The 13,441-nt window shown below is 40.6% G+C and overlaps 2 protein-coding genes across 7 annotated transcripts in view; one reads left to right on the top strand and one right to left on the bottom strand.

The window, feature by feature from the left end:
• The window catches only part of QRSL1 (glutaminyl-tRNA amidotransferase subunit QRSL1), a 32,637-nt gene extending 25,001 nt beyond the window's left edge, over positions 1 to 7,636 (bottom strand). The window contains exon 1 of the mRNA XM_030882919.2: positions 7,506 to 7,636. Coding sequence (XP_030738779.1) covers positions 7,506 to 7,529 — 24 coding nt within the window. The 5' untranslated portion in view covers positions 7,530 to 7,636. The remainder of the gene's footprint in view (positions 1 to 7,505) is intronic.
• Positions 1 to 13,441, top strand: part of RTN4IP1 (reticulon 4 interacting protein 1) — a 143,588-nt gene that overhangs the window by 91,506 nt on the left and 38,641 nt on the right. For 3 of the 6 annotated variants that reach the window (XM_060283287.1, XM_060283286.2, XM_030882930.3), the window contains exon 2: positions 12,751 to 12,902. In XM_060283287.1, coding sequence (XP_060139270.1) covers positions 12,777 to 12,902 — 126 coding nt within the window. In that variant the 5' untranslated portion in view covers positions 12,751 to 12,776. Of the gene's footprint in view, positions 1 to 7,717; positions 8,418 to 12,750; positions 12,903 to 13,441 lie in introns of those variants that run through there. The other 3 variants (XM_070043440.1, XM_030882922.2, XM_060283288.2) reach the window with 2 other exon arrangements.

Here is a 13,441-nt window from a genome sequence, read left to right as displayed (position 1 = left end):
AGAGGTTAAGTGATGTGTCCAAAGTCACAGAAATAGTAAAGAGTAACTTAACAGGTAGTAATATTAAAATTTAACAGGTAACTAACTGCTCCTTCACCATTTCTCTCTGCACCAGTGGAAGCTTAGCTTGTCCTGTATGCTGACTGTACTTCCACGTGTCCTATATGCATCAAGCAATAGGAATTTGCATTTAGGGGAAAATCTGCAAATGATCTGCTCTAGGCTGTTGAATAAATCATCAAAGTGGTGGTATTCTTAGGTCTGAGGGTTTTAAGCCAGAAAAGCAGTGCAAATAGGCCATTGAGAGGATCCCTAACGCTGATGCACAAGAGGAGGAAAGGGCTGCCATGGGGATGCTGGGGGAGGGGTTCAGAATGGGGAGGGGCAGCTGGGCTCAACTTAAAGGAGGTAACCTAGCAACAAGAAGAGATATTTCTGTTGAACGGTTTGTATGAGATGTAAACTCTTTAGAAGAGAGAAACTGGAGAAAAAGAAACGACAGCAGTGTATTGTAATGTTGTAAACATGGAGTGGGCTTATGTAAATAGGCTGAGTGCAAGCGTCAGAACTAGCAAAAACGGAAAGCTAGAGACACAGAGAGGTATATAGACAGGCCTACCCCGGAGCAAAATTATAAAAATGAGGAAAATTATGCCTGTCATTTTCTCTTCTTCTTTGTCTCCCTTCAAGTCCCCTAATGCCAAGTTGTCTTCTGACTTGCCAAGTGATATGAGAATAAGAGGTAAGGAACTGCAGTTATGGTTACAAGGGCAAGAAATGAGACTGTCTGGGAGCATTCTTTTTCTTTATATATTGAAGTATAGTTGATTTATAATGTTGTGTTGGTTTCAGGTGCAAAGCACAGTGATTCAGTGATACATACAAATATATCTATTTTTTCCAGATTCTTTTCCCTTATAGGTTATGACGTAGTATTGAATATAGTTCCATGTGCTATAAAGTATATAGTTACCTATCTTATATATAGTAGTGTGTATATGTTAATCTCAAGCTCCTAATTTATCCATCTCCCCCACGCCCCTCCCCTTTGGTAACCATAAATTTGTTTTGTCTGCAGGTCTATTTCTGTTTTGTATATAAGTTCATTTGTATAATTTTCTTTTTTTGTAGTTTCTACATATAAGCAATATCATATATTTGTCTTTCTCTGTCTGGCTTACTTCACTTAGTATGATAATATCTAGGTCCATCCATGTTGCTGCAAATGGCATTATTTCATTTTTTATGGCTGAGTAATATTCCATTGTATATATGTACCACATCTTCTTTATCCTTTCATCTGTTGATGGACATTTAGGTTGTTTCCATGTCTTGGCTATTGTAAATAGTGCTGCAATGAACATTGAGGGGTGTGTATTTTTTCGAATTATGGTTTTCTCCAGATATATGCCCAGGAGTGGGACTGCAGATCATACGGTAGCTCTATTTTTAGATTTTTAAGGCCGCGCCCTACTGTTCTGGGAGTACTCATTTTATTTTTTATTTATTTTTAAAAAATTGTATTTATTTTCTTTATTTTGTTTGGCTGCGTTGGGTCTTAGTTGCAGCACGCTGGGTCTTTGTTGAGGCGTGCAGGATCTTTCGTTGCAGCGTGGGCTCTTCCTTGTGGTGCACATGTTTCTCTCTAGTTGTGGTGCGCGGGCTTCTCTCTAGTTGTGACATGCACAGGGTCCAGAGCACATGGGCTCTGTAGTTTGTGGCATGCAGATTCTCTCGTTGGGGCACGCGAGCTCAGTAGTTGTGGCACGTGGGCTTAGTTGCCCCGTGGCATGTGGGATCTTAGTTCCCCGACCAGGGATGGAACCTGCATCCCCTGCATTGGAAGGAGGATTCTTTACCCTGGACCACCAGGGAAGTCCTTGGGAGTACTCATTTTAAATGGTAATCTTTGTTAGGATCATTTTTAGGAAATTTAGATTTGACAACCTCAATAAGGGTATTGGAGAAGAGAAATGAAAACAAAGATGCTAATTAGCTAGAATGGATTAGATGTAAGGATTATGACATAAAAATAGTACAGCTCTCCTGGAGCAAAACTAAAGGTATCATATCTGAATATAAGATGAAATCAACTAGAAAAGTTTTCTCTTCCCTCTTTTCTCAAAACCCCCAGCTCATCTGAAGCACAGGCCTTGAAGGAGATTATATAACTCTCCCTGGTGTGTTAATCTACAGTCTTCCTGATATTCCTTTTCATTCACTGAAGTTTTTAGCAGCTGGTTTGCTGTAATCTTCTTTTCTATGGCTCCTATTGCTCTTTTTGTTGACTTCAAAATTCAAGTCAGGTACACGGACACCAGGCCTCTCTGTTCCTGACCTCACTTCACACAAACTCTTCCGTCACCTCACCCCAGTTACCAGCTCACATGGTCATTAGCCCAGACTATATCATTACCAACATCTGTATCATCTCCCAAACCTCAGTTCTAATTATCCCACATCTCGTCCCCTGAGCTCATTTACTCTACTACCCACATGGTCAGCAAAAAATCGGGGAACAGGGACTTCCCTGGTGGCGCAGTGGTTAAGAATCCGCCTGCCAATGCAGAGGACATGGGTTTGATCCCTGGTCCAGGAAGATCCCACATGCCATGGAGCAACTAAGCCCGTGCGCCACAACTACTGAGCCCACGCTCTAGAGCCTGCGAGCCACAACTACTGAGCCCATGTGCCACAACTACTGAAGCCTGTGTGCCTAGAGCCTGTGCTCTGCAACAAGAGAAGCCACCACGATGAGAAGCCCTCGTGCTGCAACAAAGAGTAGCCCCTGCTCACCGCAACTAGGGAAAAGCCCACGTGCGGCAATGAAGACCCAACACAGCCAAAAATAAATAAATAAATGTTAAAAAAAAAAAAAAAAAGAAAGAAAGAATACGGGGACCTCAGTCCTACAACCACAAAGAAATGGATTCTGCCAACCAGTGAGGTGGAAAGAGGATCCCAAGGCATCCAAAGAGACTGCGGCTCTGGCTGACACCTTGATTTCAGCCTTGTGAGACTCTGAGTAGAGAACCCAGCTACTCCATTCCTGGATTCCTGACCCACAAAACTGTGAGACGATAAGATTGTGTGTGTGTTTTAAGAATGTGTTATTTTAAGCTGAAAAGTTTATACTAATTTGTTACACAGCAGTAGAAAAGTAATACACCTTCTTAGAAAAATTAAGAAATCTCCCTCAGGAACCATTCTTCTTAGAAAACAGGGGAAGAGAAAACTGTAAATACATATAATCTAGTAATTTTGTCACTGTAACAAAATTAGTGTTAATAATGGCACTTGGTTCTAGGCATTATCCTAGATGTTTTGTATTTCATTTAATCTTCATATCCACACTAAGAGGCTGATATTATTTCCATTTTACAGATAAATTACTGAAGTTCCTGCTTAAAATCACATAGCTAGGAAGTAGCAGAGGTGGGATTCAACCAAGGCCTGATCTTGTTTCCAAAGCCCATGCTCTGGACCACTATACTCTACTACTTCTCTATGCAGGCTGTTACAGCATTTACTCCTCTGTAGCAAATAGAGAACATTTTGTTAACTTTACAGATAGCATCAAAGCTTAACTTAGGAAAAGAACTGTCTTTCAAAAGAAAAACTGTCTTGATAAATGCTGAAGGTATAGAAGAGCCCTTGAAAGCTGAGTGTCTGGTTGACTGGTACTCTCTTTAACACACTCATTTAACATTCATGCTTTTTGTCGCCATTGTTCCAAGAAATAGCACATCAAGATCACCAGTAACCTCCACATTCCTAAATCCAGCAGTCATGGCCCAGTCCAGCAGCACTCAGCATTCAACACAAGACATCATTCCCTCCTTGAAGCACTTCTTTTTCACTTGTACTTTGGGATACCAAGCCATCCTGGTTTTCCTCTTGCCTTACTGGCCACTCCTCCAAGTCTCCTTTGTGGGCTCTGCTTCCTACCACTGACCCCTAAATGTTGGAAAGTTTTAGGCCTTGTTCTATATTTACACTCAGATCTCATCTGACCATATAACTTCAATTATGTCCTCTACTCTGGACAATTTATATCCTCATACCTAGCTTCTTTCTTGATCTCCACGTTCCTATATCCACCTGCTTAACTGACATCTTCACTTGGATATCTTTAGAAGCATCTCAAAATTAACATGTCTTGATAACTTTCTCCTCACAACATGCTCCCTGTAGAGTCTTTCCCATCTTGATAAATGTTACCATTTCTCCAATTGCCCAGGCCCCAAACCTAAGCATCCTCCTTGATTCACCTCTTTTCCCTCAAATCCCATATCCAATCCACCAGAAAGCCATACCTTAAAAAACTAACACCTGGGTTTCCCTGGTGGTGCAGTGGTTAAGAATCCGCCTGCCAATGCAGATGACATAGGTTTGAGCTCTGGTCCAGGAAGATCCCACATGCCGTGGAGCAACTAAGCCCGTGAGCCACAACTACTGAGCCCATGTGCCACAACTACTGAAGCCCACGTGCCTGGAGCCTGTGCTCCGCAACAAGAGAAGCCACCGCAATGAAGCCCGTGCACCGCAACGAAGAGTAGCCCCTGCTCACTGCAACTAGAGAAAACCTGCACGCAGCAACGAAGACCCAGCACAGCCAAAAATAAATAACTAAATAAAATTGTAAAACCCCAAAACAACGACAACAAAAAACTAACACCCACTTTGCATTACCTCTCCTCCCATCACCCTATCCATGCTGCCATCAGCTCTTGACAATGCAACGACCTTCTAACTGGTCTTCTTGCTTCCCTACTTGCTTTCCTATAGACCATAATCCTGAATAACCTGAAGGAGCTTTTTAATTTTTAAGTCAGATCATGTCCAAAGACTCACAACTTCCCAGAGGATTTGCATTACATTTAGAATAAAATCCACACTCCTTAACATGGCCGGAAAGGTAATCTGGCTCCTCCTTATCTATAACCTCATCTCCCACTACTCTTCTCGTTCAGTTCTCTTGGGCCTGCTGGCCTTCCTGCTATTCCTTGACCACATCAAGTTTGCTCTTGCTTCAGAGACATTGCACTTTTATTCTTTCCTCTGCCTGGAACACCCTTCTCCCAGATCTTCCCAGGGCTCACCCTTCTCACCCTTCAGGTCTCTACTAAATATCACCCGCTCAGTCAGCGAAACCTTCCTTGACCACTCTATCTAAAACATCCATCTCTCCAACTAATTCGCACACTATAGCCTGCTTAACCTTTTTTCATAGCACCTACACTACCTGAAATTCTATTATTTACTTAAACAAAGAAACTTATTTAATGCCTGCTTCCCCACAAAAATGTAGGCTTCGTGAGGGCAGGAATTACTGTCTTCAATGCTAATCCCCAGTGTCTGGAACACAGAGGTGCTCAATAAATGTTAACTGAATGAATAACTGAGTTGTTTAAAATTTGGAGGCTATTTTCCCATAGAACAGTAATTAAATGTTCTTAGGCTATAACAGTAATCATTTAATATAACTTTAGGGTTAATAATATTAGCCTGGCATCTGGTTCCTAGAAACACTGGGATTATGCCACAAGAAAGGAAGGTGAAAGTAAGACTCTTCCCCCTTACTGAGTGTACCTGGGTAAAATTTACAAGTAGCAGGTATACCTCCTATTTGGCATTTTACCTCCTTTTAGTGCTTCCTCCTAGGGCTCCTCTACTGCCCTAAGCCTCCACTTAGGCCCCCCAAATTGTCTCAAAATGCCATAGTTTCCAGCCCCTCCCTCAATCCCCTCCCCCGCAAAATTTTCCCTTTCCTTGATTATCTCAGTCAGGGTGTGATGGAGAAAAATCTGATTGAACTATAATAATTCACAACAGTGGCTAAATAAATCATTCAACCTTCCCAAGCATCTTTACATATTTAAAATAGAATGTGTACTAAATTAATTAATCTCTAATTGGTAGAATTTAGGGCATTGGTACAATGATATGGCAAGAACAGAGTGGACAGAAGATATATTATGGGCTGGGAAAATAAGCAAATAATGTTTTCCACACAATAGGCATCGATAAATATTTGTTAAAAGAGTGATTAAGTGAAAGTAATCATGCCAAGGCAATTTCCTGACTACCCTTGGGTCAGCTTCCCTTTTCCCCCTTGAGGTAAAAGTTGTTTCTGACAATGGCTCACTGGACATTAGGAAGGGGTGGCACAAAAAAGGTAGTGTTGGGGGAAAGGGCAGAAAAAGAAAATACCGTATTTTTTTAGGTTATATTTCATTTTAAAACAAGTTTGGAGTTAAAAAATTTTTAATTTTTAAAAACAAATTGGATTCTTCATTGACAGTATACAAGATACAATTTAGGATAATAAAACAAAAATGTATTTAGGGGAATAACTATTATTTAAAACCTGTGGATTTAAAGTTCTCATAATTTACAGTTTTCTAAAAGGCTGCCAGCTGGAAAAAGAAAAAAAAGACTTCCCAGGTGAAGATACAAATGAAGATGGAAGACGGGGTACGTCCTCAACTGCTACTTATCAGCAGAATCACCTGGAACCCAAGTTAAACCATACACTCTGGGCCTTACCATACTAACCTTCCTGAGTGGGACATAACTATAGTTTTAAGGCGGGCCAAGGTGATTCTGATAGCAGTGGGCCTGCAGACAGCTCTGCAGGTTGAGAGATCAGAAAGCAAGGAGATCGGAACTAAAGCCCTAACAGCAGGGATGAAGTGAGAGAACAGATCCCAGACATAAGTTCAAAAGAGAACTAACACGGTTTAGTGACTTACTGGATATGACCTATGAAGAAGAATCTAAGGGCACCTGGGATAACAGTTGTGCCGCTAAAAACAGAATATTAAGAATTCCATAATTAGGTTTTTGTTTGTTTTTTATGATGGAGATTGAGACGCAAGAGGTGACTCTGTTACAAGGATGAAGTCAGCTTTGGTTAGATTCATCAAACTCTTGTGGGAGTTTTGGAAGAGATGTCCATTAGACATTCACAAATATAGCCTAGAGTTCAAAAACGATGTCCAATTAATGGAGACACGGGTAAGAGAATCACTGGTATCTTGGTGGTAGTTGAAGCTTGAATATGTCCAGGAGGGAAAAAAGCTAAGAATCACTAGTTTGGCTTTTGCAAGGGACAGATTTCGGGCTTCTTAGTGAGGACTGCATCAGATGTGTGTAGCGGACAAGAGAGACTGACGTGGACCAGCCAAATCCCCCATATCTGGCTGAGACCGGCCAGGGCCCCACGCAGCCAGGGCGAACGAATAATCGAAAGAAGCCACTGTTCCCTTCCACCCCACAGCGCGGCGGTGCAGAAGCCTCCCCCGCGGAGATCCTAACTCCTGAACGGATATAAGGAGCACAGCCTAAGGACCCGGCGGTCCGAATTCCCCACCAAGTTCCAGGGAAGGAAGCGGCGAGGCTGACCAAGATGCACGCCGGCCGGGGGACGCCACGTCCACGTGAACAAGGACTCCGCGAATCTTCCCGACCTCCCTGGGCCCTCAGCAGACAATTCCACTCACTTCTCGGAGGGTCCGGCCCAACATGGTCCTCGTATCCCACCCGCCACCACATGGGCTTGGTGTCAAGGAAGAAAAAGAAAGGTCAGCTGCCGCTGCCGGTATTACATGGGCGCAGCCATTTGCCAGCGAACCTGTCAGCACCGAGTACTCAGATTGGTCGAACTGCAGCCCGAGGAAAATGATCTTTGCACGCGATTGGCTGGCGCCGCTAAGGAAGTCCTGCGGGGAAGTAGAGCTGGTGGCAAGGAGACTCCGGGGGTCGCGGCGGGAGCCTGGAAGTGTGTGAATTTCTCTGACATCCGAATCGCGAGCGGAGTCGGCTTGTCCCGCAGAGAGCTCCCGGGACAGGGCAGGATTCTAGCGGTTTTGTTTTTGTTTTTAAGGGGAGGGGGTGTAAGGGGGGAGGAGAATGGACAGAATACTGGCTGGAACGTTAATTGGAGCATTTCAGATGTGAAGAGTAGAGTAGTTCCGTACTCTTCTTTCTTCAGTTGCTCCATCAGTCTAAATTCATTTTTGAATTCTCAACTTTGAAACCGGCCAGAGTGTTTGGCAGAATTTGACCGAATTCAGGTGTGAGGGTTTGAGCCAGTATAAGTGCCTTTTAATTAGGGCACGCAATTCAACCACTGTTTACGATGGGATTTCTGAAGACCTGTGTACTTAGAAGAAATGCATGCACTGCGGTTTGCTTCTGGAGAAGACAAGTTGTACAAAAGCCTTCAGTTAGAAAGATTAGTACTACCTCTCCAAGGAGCACTGTCATGCCCGCTTGGGTGATAGATAAATATGGGAGTAATGAAGTGCTTCGATTTACTCAGAACATGATGATACCAATGATACACTATCCAAATGAAGTCATTATCAAAGTTCACGCTGCGAGTATAAATCCTATAGATGTTAATATGAGAAGTAAGTTTCAAAAGACATTCCTCAATTACCTTTTTTTTTCCCTTAAGACAATCTCATCAGGGATTAGTTTTAAAAGGTCAGTTGTTATTGACTACATTTTTCTGGTTAACACAAAGGAATTGTTTAGGGTTTTGACAGTATCTCAGTGTATATTATTTCCAAAATTTTTGAAATTGCAATGTCTACGGTATGCTTTAATCTTTCACAAAATATAAGTTTGAATTGCTTCCAATACTACCTAAAAATGTAAATTGGGACTTGAGAATTGTATCCACAGCTAACTTTGTGATACACTCTCCTGGGAACTTTGTGATATTCTGAGGTCCATCACAGGTTTTAGAGGTATGCTTATGTTTTCATATCAGTTCAGAATTAGCATTTCCATAGTAATTTTTATTTTCCTCCCACTAATCACAGCTTTGTTTAACCGGTCCAGTGGACAAAGCAGCAGAACAGGATGCCAGGATATAGACACAGTACTTTCCTCATTTTTGCTGTTGCATTCTGCAAAGTTAAAATACACTTTTCTGTTTTGCGCCATCCTCAATGGGAATAATGTTATCTTAATTTCTGCTGGTGGATATTGACAAAGCTTGGAGAGTACTGTATTCCTTATGCAATTATTATAGTGCTGAAAAGATTGATTACCATTTGTGAATTACTTTAACTTTGGAAAATAATGACAAAAAAATGAGCAATTGAAATGTGGCTAGTGTGGGATGTACAGTTAGTGTAAAATATACACTAGATTTCAAAGGCTTAGAAAAATATACATGTAAAATATCTTATTAATAATTTTATGTTCATTACATATTAACCTGATAATATTTTGGATATATTAAGTAAAATATTAACATTAATTTCACTTCTTTCTTTTTATCGTGGCTACTAGAAAATTTTAAGTCAGATATGTGGCTTGCATTATATCTCTATTGGACAGTGCTGATCTAGACATGTGAGGAATAACTGATACGTATTTCTTTGTGGGGAGGGAGTTTGGGGAAAGACTTGGACTCAAAATGTAGCTGGAGAGGTCTATTAAGAATTAATTGAAATGACTTTATGATGATTGCCTCATGAAATACACATTTGTATTCTTTTTGTTTGCTTTAAAGTAATAATTGCTATTACTAGTTGGGCATATTGTTTCAGTTTATTCCATTTACATTGTGCATGAAGATAATGTAGGTTTTATCAGAATTATCTTTAAGTGGTAGATTTATACCCAGTGAGCATTATGTTTTTTTCATTTCCTTGATTATAAGCTCTTTGTAGGTAGATCCCATGCCCTGTCAACTGTAGCCTGTTTCTATGCTTAACATGTGTAGTTGTCATTCAGTCTTTTTTTTTTTTTTTTTTTTTTTGCGGTACGTTGTGGCCTCTCCTGTTGTGGAGCACAGGCTCTGGACGCGCAGGCTCAGCAGCCATGGCTCACGGGCCTAGCCGCTCCACGGAATGTGGGATCCTCCCAGACCGGGGCACGAACCCGCGTCCCCTGCATCGGCAGGCGGACTCTCAACCACTGCGCCACCAGGGAAGCCCAGTCATTATTTTTAATGTCATTTTATATTTTCATTCTAATTTAAGGTTACAAACTAAAATAAGTGGTTTTCATCTTCATTTAGGTCTGTTAACTTTTCATTTCTTTGAATGCACATGCACAATTTGTATCGTGTACATTTTAACTTCAGTAGAATGGCTGCATCTGGACTTTCTTGGCTGCTATTTAATATAATATTATAACACATTTTACTTTTATATAGTATTCTTGAGACATCTTAGTTTTTTATGACTTGAGTGGGTAATATTATTTGCAAGTTATCCTCTTTATTTCCTGCTCATGAATTCTTTTTGGAGAATGTGTGATTATCGTTGCGGAAGATACCTGAAATATGGGGAAATAAAATAATGAGTATAAGATCGTAAAGTGTAGGGAGCAGTTATTTCCCTTGACGAGAAAGCAAGGACGTGTCTGTTTTGAAAGATGAAAGCCAACTGTTTTTCTGGAGATGTCCACTATTGTTGGACATAAAATCATAAATCATATAAATGGCTAATGAATAATCTTAAAATAGAAAAAAAATACAGCCAACAGCATCATACCAACAAAGTTTGGTTTCTTTAGATGGAATTAAAGCTTTTGAAACGGAGGGCAGATTTAGGATTTTCCAAACCACTCCAACTCTGAACCAAACTGGTCACCTCTAAGAATGGGACAGAGCTCCTAAGGGTTCCCATTCATTGTGTCACCAAGCAGGTTCTCAGTTCCTAACTACCAGCTGTTTCTGGATTTGGGGCTAGTTTAGCTGGTACCAATGAGCCAGAGTTAACGCAGGTGATATCGAGGTGACCAAGAAAACAACCTTGCCCTGCAGGCTGTGTAGCTTAGAGAGGACTGAAGATTTTTTTTTTTTGCAGCTCTGAAACAGCAGCTAAAATTTGACATAGCTAAATGCCCGCTTCTGTTGATCAAACCCCATAGGAATTTCAGTGAATAATTGTTTAATTGTGTTTGAGAGTGGAAAAAGAATGTAAGACAGGAAAGTAAAATGTGACTTTTGTGAGTATTACATGTGAAGTTTTTCTTTCCCCTGATAGAATGCACTCGTAACCAGCCAGCTGGCAAGTTTGTAATATTGGCATAGTGGCCATCAGCTTAGATTTTCTGGGACTTTCCCAACTTTCAAACACTTTCTTCCATGTGTCTTGATTTTAATTAAAAACAACTTCTGCAAGCTACCCTCCTGTCAGCCTCTCTCCCTGTATCCTCTACCTCCTGCTGCATGGATTAACTGTCATTGCTCTCATCTAAGCCCAGCTCTCCACCTGGGTTCTAGACCCCATGCCCTCTCACCCACACAGGAGCATTGTTTCAGCAGTTCTCTCCTGCATCTTCAGTCTTTTCCTTTCTACTGGATCATTCCCATTGGCATACAAACTTGCTGTTAATTTCTCCATTCTTAAAGAGGAAAAAGAAAACAACATTAAACATCCTTCCTCTATCGCACTAGTCCCCCTCCAGCCACTGCCCCATTTCTCTGCTCTCCTCTGTAAGCAAAACTATTTGAAAGAGTTGAATGTTCTCATGGTCTTCAATTCCTCACTCCCATTCTCTCTGTCACCCCATGCCACAGCAACCGCTCCTATGAAGGTCACGAAAGACTGCTGTGTTGTTGGATCTAGTATTTTGTTTTGTTTGTTTGGGGGGTTTTGTTTTTTAAAAGTCTATTGGCAGCTTTTGACCTTATTTGAAAAACTGTCTTCCCCATCAGCAGCATTTGACTTCTTTAAATGACCCTCTTCTCTTGGCTTTCTGAACACCTTTTCAGTGGCCAAGCCTTCTCAGGCTCCTTTGCTGGTTTCTCCCCATCCTTAGGATTTAATGAGGATGAGTGGGAGAAAAGGGGAGACTTACTGAGTGGTTTAGTGATTCTGGAGCATAAATTGTGGTACATGATACTAGAAAGGTAAGCAGGGTGCTTATCTTGGAGAGCCTTACATGGCAGAAATGTTCTTAGAAGGATGTCGAGCAGAAGAGATGACAACAGTACTTTTGTGTCTTAGAAAAGCCATTTTAGATGTTGAAGCTGTGTAATAAACTACTTTGGATTATTGTAGCCAATTTATTTGAACCAAAAAAATACTGATCAGAGGAATGTTTTCAGCTCTGTTTAGCTGATGTTTATGTAAATGTTCTTAAAAATAAAATGATGTATAATAAAGCAGTCAACCTGATTTAACATATCAGAACTGATGCAGCCAAGTGGTTCTTTTCCATTTGGGAACCTTGCACTTAACCCAGAGATGTTCTAGAAACATTTTTTGTGAGGCAGGGACAATTACTCATAGACCAGTGTCAGTGTCAACTACTATATCCATGCCTTATTTATTTGTTTATCAACCAGACAACTTTTACATTATCTTCTTCACCAGACTTGGCTTCAGATGACTTTGTCATTTAAAAAGTCCATGAATGAATAAATTAACAAAGAAACCATCTTCAAAGAACAAAGTAAAACCTATAAAAGGAAATACTTAAAGTTCTGAAGACAGTTTCAAAATTGGAATTTCAAAACCAGTGATTGTGAATCAACTATACTCCAGTATAAAAGAAAAATTAAAAACAGTGATTATGACTTTCCAAATAATTTTTTTTGAAAGGAACAACATCCATTGTTTTTATGCTTTCTTGTGTGATGGTAAAAAATGTATAAGGTTGATTACTTTATAATCTGCATCTTGAAGATCTAGAATTGTACCTGGCCTGTAACCCTGCAGTAGTTTTGAAATCATCCCATTCTTTTGGAAGAAACAAATAACTTGTATTTCATAGGTGGCTATGGAGCTACAGCTTTAAATATGAAACGTGATCCTTTACATATTAAAATCAAAGGAGAAGAATTTCCCCTGACTCTGGGCCGGGATGTGTCTGGTGTGGTGATGGAGTGTGGACTTGATGTGAGGTACTTCAAGCCTGGCGATGAGGTGAGTCATCACATTCCACTATTCCTTCTCAAAATTTGCAGATTTCATTCTGCTGCTTTTGGAAATATATTCCGTATCATTGACCTTTTTTCTTCTTTTCAACAAATATAGTGAGCTTTGGCTGGAGCCCTCATTTTCTTGGTTCAGTTCTTCTTTCTGTTGTTTCTAGTTCTGTCACAATAGCTTGCTGTGCTTGAACTTTTCTAAATCTAGTGCTTAAGAATTGCAAGACTTTAAGATATATATGATTGGGACTTTTTAAGTCTTTAAATGACAATTTCTACCTTATGGGTTAGATGGTTTTAAAATAGCTAAAGGTTGATATAATCACCTGTCCCTTGTCACTTTGAACTTTTATACCAAGAAATTAAGGTCAGCTTATAATAATAGCTAGCACTGTTCTAGTTGTTTTTCATAAAATAACTCATTTAATCCCTATGAAGTAAGTACAGTTAGGCCCAGTTTACAGGTGAGGAAAGTCAAGCTATAAAGAGGTCCCACAGCTAATAAGTGGTAGAGCCAGGATTCAGGCCCCAGAG

Source organism: Globicephala melas, chromosome 14, assembly GCF_963455315.2.
Source record: "Globicephala melas chromosome 14, mGloMel1.2, whole genome shotgun sequence".
Classification (NCBI taxonomy): domain Eukaryota; kingdom Metazoa; phylum Chordata; class Mammalia; order Artiodactyla; family Delphinidae; genus Globicephala; species Globicephala melas.
The sequence above is the reverse complement of the archived record's forward strand: the minus strand, read 5'-3'. Positions and strand labels throughout refer to the sequence as shown.